Here is a 5,158-nt window from a genome sequence, read left to right as displayed (position 1 = left end):
GATGTAGCCGATGAGTCAGTTGGTCTCAGAAATGGTTAAAGTGCCTGTGAAAAGAGAAGTCTACTAAGTGGGGCGGAAGGTTACATACTCAATGGAGGGGGAGAGGGGGTTACACCCTTGATCAGTAAATATTATAGTAAATATTTATACAGTAAATATTTTATAGTTATTCACAATCTAGAAAGGTGGCAGCGTTTGTGGATGGCACAAGGTTATTTAGATCCTCGCCAAGTCTAGAGAAGTCCGCACAGGGAGTTACCAAAACCACATATTTGGGAGCCTCTTGGTAGATGAACTTTGATGTCAATAAGTGCAACGTGCCTGCCAATTGAAGGTGGAAAAAACTTGAACTCAAAAAAGTTCTAATATAAATGTTTGAACTCGAGGCACTGACCTTGTTACCTGAACATGATGAAGCCCTACTCATAGTGTAAGTTGAGAGAAACTGCGTAAAATGTTGGGATCCAGAAGTGGGATGGGGAATCATATGGAACATAGTATGCTGTTATTATCAGTCAGTCCATATTTCACCCTCCTCAGGACTTCCCTTTGCAGTACTGAGCACTCCTGTCTCGCTGGTTGTTGCAGAATTACAGCAAGAATGAACAGGGACTCTGTTCTCATGTGGACTAGGTCTGGGATTGTTACCTTATGAAGTAGATGAATGAGACAGGGCATGGGACAAGTCTAGAAAACTCTGAGTGGGAGAGAGTCGTTCGGGATTGTGTTCTCCCTGTCTCACCTCAAGGTCAAAAACACATTCAATTAAACCGATCTGTGGGAAACACAAAATAGATAACAAAGAAGTGCTTTCTAGGGTGTGTCGACGCTGCACGGCTATTTCGGGACACCTTCTGACTTCGGAATCTCTGAACGTATCCCCAAGAGACGGAGGCATTTTCTCTACAAGATTCTCCCTGCAGCTGCTGAAATTTTTTTTTCCCATTCGTGATCTTAGGGTACGTCTACACTACAGCGCTAGTTCGAACTAACTTAGTTCGAATTAGTTAATTCGAACTAAGCTAGTTCGAACTAGCGCATCTAGAACTAAAAACTAGTTCGAACTAGCGTTTTGCTAGTTCGAACTAGCGCGTCCACACTGATTGGACGCAGGGGGGCATTTAAGGGCAGCTGAAACCGGTTCTGGCAGGGCATCAGGTCAGCAGTTGCTTTGTGTGGCTGCTGTCTGAGGCTATCTGAGGCTCGTGCTTAAAGGGACCCCCCCTGGACAGCCGGTTCTCAGCTTTTCCTGCTTGCTTGCCAACCTCGCCGAGGGACAGCAAAGCGTCGGTCTCTGTGCCCGTCTGTGTCGGTGCTTCCCTTCGGGGGGGACTGCCGCAGGTGGCAACATGGAGCCACGGCTCGCCCTGCACCTTCTGGTGCACGTTCTGGACTTGCTACTGCAAGCCTGCCAGCAATGGCTCGAGGCTGCCTGGCACCACCTGGGGAACGTCAGCCCCCTGCCTCTCCGCCTGGCCGCCCTGGGGGCCGTGGAGGAGCCGCGGCGGCGCCCCGGCACCGGCGTGCCCCGCCGCATCTGGCGTCTGGACACCAGCAGCGACTGGTGGGACCGCATCGTCCTGGAGCGCTGGGACGACCGACAGTGGACCCAGAACTTTAGGATGAGGAGGGACACCTTCCTGGAGCTCTGCGAGTGGCTCGCCCCTGCCCTGCAAAGAAGGGACACTCGCATGAGGCCCGCCATCCCCCTCCAGAAGCGGGTGGCCATCGCCCTCTGGAAGCTCTCCACGCCGGACAGCTACCGATCCGTCGGGAACCAGTTCGGCGTGGGGAGATCCACTGTCGGAGCAGTGCTCATGCAGGTACGGCGCTCGTCGGCCACCGAGCCGGGGGGGAGGGGGGCTGCGAGGAGGGGATGGGCCGCCCCAGGGACAAAGGGGGGGGCGGGAGGAGGCGAAAGCGCCCCGCACCGGAGGGGTCGGGCTGTCCCGGCCGTACTACACGCCGCCAGGGGGGTTGCTTCCGGGAGTGGGGCGCGGGGCACTGCCAGGGCATGAATGCTCCCAGCCACCCGGGCGCCCCACTGATTGACGCTTTGCTGTGTCTCTCTCCGCAGGTGGTCAAGGCCATCAACCGGGTGCTGCTCCGCAGGGTGGTCCGCCTCGCCGACCCGGATGCCGTCATCCGGGGATTCGGCGCCCTCGGCTTCCCCAACTGCGGGGGGGCCATCGACGGGACGCACATCCCCATCCGTGCCCCGGAACACCAGGCGTCCCGGTACGTGAACCGCAAGGGGTACTTCTCCGTCATCCTGCAGGCCGTGTGTGACCACCGGGGACAGTTGACGGACATAAATGTGGGCTGGTCCGGCAAAGCACACGACGCCCGGGTGTACCGGAACTCCTCCGTGTGCCAGCGGCTGCAGGACGGGACCTTCTTCCCCGACCGCCACATCAGGGTCGGGGACGTGGACATGCCCGTCTGCCTGGTGGGGGATGCCGCCTACCCACTGCAGCCCTGGCTCATGAAGCCCTACACGGGGCACCTCAATCCCTCCCGCCAGGCCTTCAATAACAGGCTGAGCAGGGCCCGCATCGTGGTGGAGGGGGCCTTCGGGCGACTGAAAGCCCGCTTTCGATGCCTCCTCACCCGTCTGGACCTGGCCGAGCACAACATCCCTCCCGTGGTGGCGGCATGTTGTGTGCTCCACAATTTGTGTGAGCGGAAGGGGGAGGCTTTCTTGCCAGCCTGGATGGCTGAGGCTGACCGCATGGCTGGACACTACGGTCAGCCCCGCACCGCCGCCGTCCGGGAAGCCCAGCGGGGGGCCATCCGGATCCGGGAAGCCCTGCGGGACAGCTTCCAGGTGGAGGAGGAGGAGGACTGACCTCTCCCTGCATGCCCCACCGGGGCCTTCTTCCACCCTACCCCCCCCCCTTCCCCTTTCCCCTCCCTATCTACTGTACAATAAAGACACCTGTTTTTCCAACAAAAACGTCTGTTTATTTCAGAGAACTGGGGTGGGGGAGGGAGGAATGAAGGTGGGAGAAGGGAGGGGGAAACCTGGGACGAGGGAGCTGGAAGGGGAGGGGAGGGAAGGGAGGAAGGGAAAGGAAAGCTCAGGGGTGGGAGTCTGGGTGCCTCTCCCGTCTCGCCACACTGCGGGTCCGGGGGCGTCGGTGGGGAATGGTTGTGGAGGGGGGGGCAGAGAGGACAGGGGGTGTGGAGGAAGCAGGAGCGGAAGCAGGAGCGGAAGCAGGAGGAGCAGGGGGAGCAGGGGGAGCAGGGGGAGCAGGGGGAGCAAGAGGGGGAGCAGGGGGAGCAAGAGGGGGAGCAAGAGGGGGAGCAGGGGGAGCAAGAGGGGGAGCAAGAGGGGGAGCAGGGGGAGCAAGAGGGGGAGCAAGAGGGGGAGCAGGGGGAGGAGGAAATGGAAAGCGGTCTAGCAGGCTCTGGAGGTGGCCTCGCAGGGCACGGCCCTGCTCCTCCAGGGCCTCCAGACTCCTCTGGCGCAGCCTGAGGTCCTCCTGGACCCAGTGGTCCTGGAGACGGAGCTGTCGGTCCAGGAACCGGAGATGCCGCCTCTGGTAGTCCTCCTGGTTCCTGGCTGTCCTGCTTGCCCGGGCGCGGGCGGCTGCTGCAGGCGGTGTGGTGCGCCCTGCAGGCCCCGGTGCTGCAGCTGTGGTGCAAGAAGACCAGCGGTCAATTACCCCAGGGGCCCAGGTGTGTGAAACCCAGCTCCCCTCTGCAAGGCCAGGGCCCCTGCAGGATCCCCAGCTGCTGCTCCGTAGTGGGCAAGGCCCAGGCGCACGGTCCCGGGGCTCCCTCTCGCCCCAGCCCCCCGTACACATAAGGGGAACACGAGGGTACTCACAGGTGGACGCCTCCCCGGCCTCTGATGATGCAGGCGAGCGGCTCTGTGGGGTGCCTCGGGGGTCCCGGGTCCTGGGAAGGCTGGCGGCAGGCTCCTGGCTCTCAGAGCCCTCTTCCTCCTCCTCGGTGTCCAGGAGCGGTCCCTCTGCCCCGGGGTCAATCACGTCCCGGGGGGCAGGGACGGCATGAGGCCCCAGGATGCGGTCCAGGGCATGGAAGTGGGGGCAGGCCTCCGGGTCAGCCCCTGGCAGGCAGGCCCGGGAGTAGGACTGCCGCAAGTCTTTAATCTTGCAGCGCACCTGCTCCCGGCTGCGCTGGTGGCCCCTGGCGGCCAGGCTGGCAGCCATGCGTCCGTAGACGGCCGCGTTCCGGTGGCTAGTGCGGAGATCGTGGACATTTGAGGCTTCCCCCCAAACCTCGATGAGGTCCACGATCTCCGCACTTGACCAGGCGGGCGCCCGCCTTTTGCGCCCCCGGGCAGGCTCCCGGGAGCCGCCAGGCTGGTCGTGGGGAGCAGTGGAGGGCTGGGAGCCCTCGGATGGCTGGCTCATCCTGTGGCAGGTGCAGGCTGTGCAGGCACGGGTGCTGGCAGCCTTGCAACTGGCACAAAGTGAGTAGCCAGCCCGTGGCCCTTTAAGGGCTCCGGGGCCGGGAGGGGGGCAATAGAGTTTCCCTGGTGTTGGCCAGAGTGGCCACCAGGGAAACCTGGGAAGCCTTAGCCTCCCACTAGTTCGAACTAAAGGGCTACACAGCCCTTAGTTCGAACTAGCTAGTTCGAACTAGGCGTTAGTCCTCGTAAAATGAGGTTTACCTAGTTCGAACTAAGCGCTCCGTTAGTTCGAATTAAGTTCGAACTAACGGAGCGCTAGTGTAGCGCATAGGAAAGTTAGTTCGAACTAACGTCCGTTAGTTCGAACTAACTTTCTAGTGTAGACATACCCCCAGTGATTTTAGCCCTGTGGGGGAGAAATTTTCATAGGAAAGTGGAGTCCTGGAAAAGTTACACCAGCTGAGGAATCCCATGAGAAAACAGGGTTACTTACCTGTCACTGTTGTGCTTCGAGATGTTTTGCTCATGTCCATTCAAACGAGGTGCATGCGCACCACGTGCACGGTTCCCGGAGCATTTTTTCCCCAGCAGTACCCATCGGGGCAGCAGGTCGTCCCCTGGAGTGGCGCCGCTATAGCAGAGCATAAGTACCCTGCCGGCCCTCCCCCTCCTCAGTTCCTTCTTGCCGGAAACTCCGACGCAGGGGAGGCAGGGGGGAAATCGAATGGACATGAGCAACACATCTCGAAGAACAACAGTTACAGGTAAATAACCCTA

At 60.2% G+C, this 5,158-nt stretch overlaps 1 protein-coding gene across 1 annotated transcript; it reads right to left on the bottom strand.

The window, feature by feature from the left end:
* Positions 1 to 2,906: 2,906 nt before the first annotated feature.
* LOC142826608 (uncharacterized) lies at positions 2,907 to 4,747 on the bottom strand. The gene is made up of 2 exons (XM_075919705.1): positions 3,833 to 4,747; positions 2,907 to 3,637 (listed from the first exon to the last, which is right to left on the bottom strand). The coding sequence occupies exons 1-2, from the start codon at positions 4,380 to 4,382 to the stop codon at positions 3,081 to 3,083; spliced, it is 1,107 nt and encodes a 368-aa protein (XP_075775820.1). The 5' UTR covers positions 4,383 to 4,747; the 3' UTR covers positions 2,907 to 3,080.
* Between the last annotated feature and the right edge of the window lie 411 nt (positions 4,748 to 5,158).

This window comes from Pelodiscus sinensis, chromosome 1, assembly GCF_049634645.1.
Source record: "Pelodiscus sinensis isolate JC-2024 chromosome 1, ASM4963464v1, whole genome shotgun sequence".
NCBI lineage: Eukaryota > Metazoa > Chordata > Testudines > Trionychidae > Pelodiscus > Pelodiscus sinensis.
Note: the sequence above shows the minus strand (reverse complement) of the source record. Positions and strands in the feature narration are given on the sequence as shown.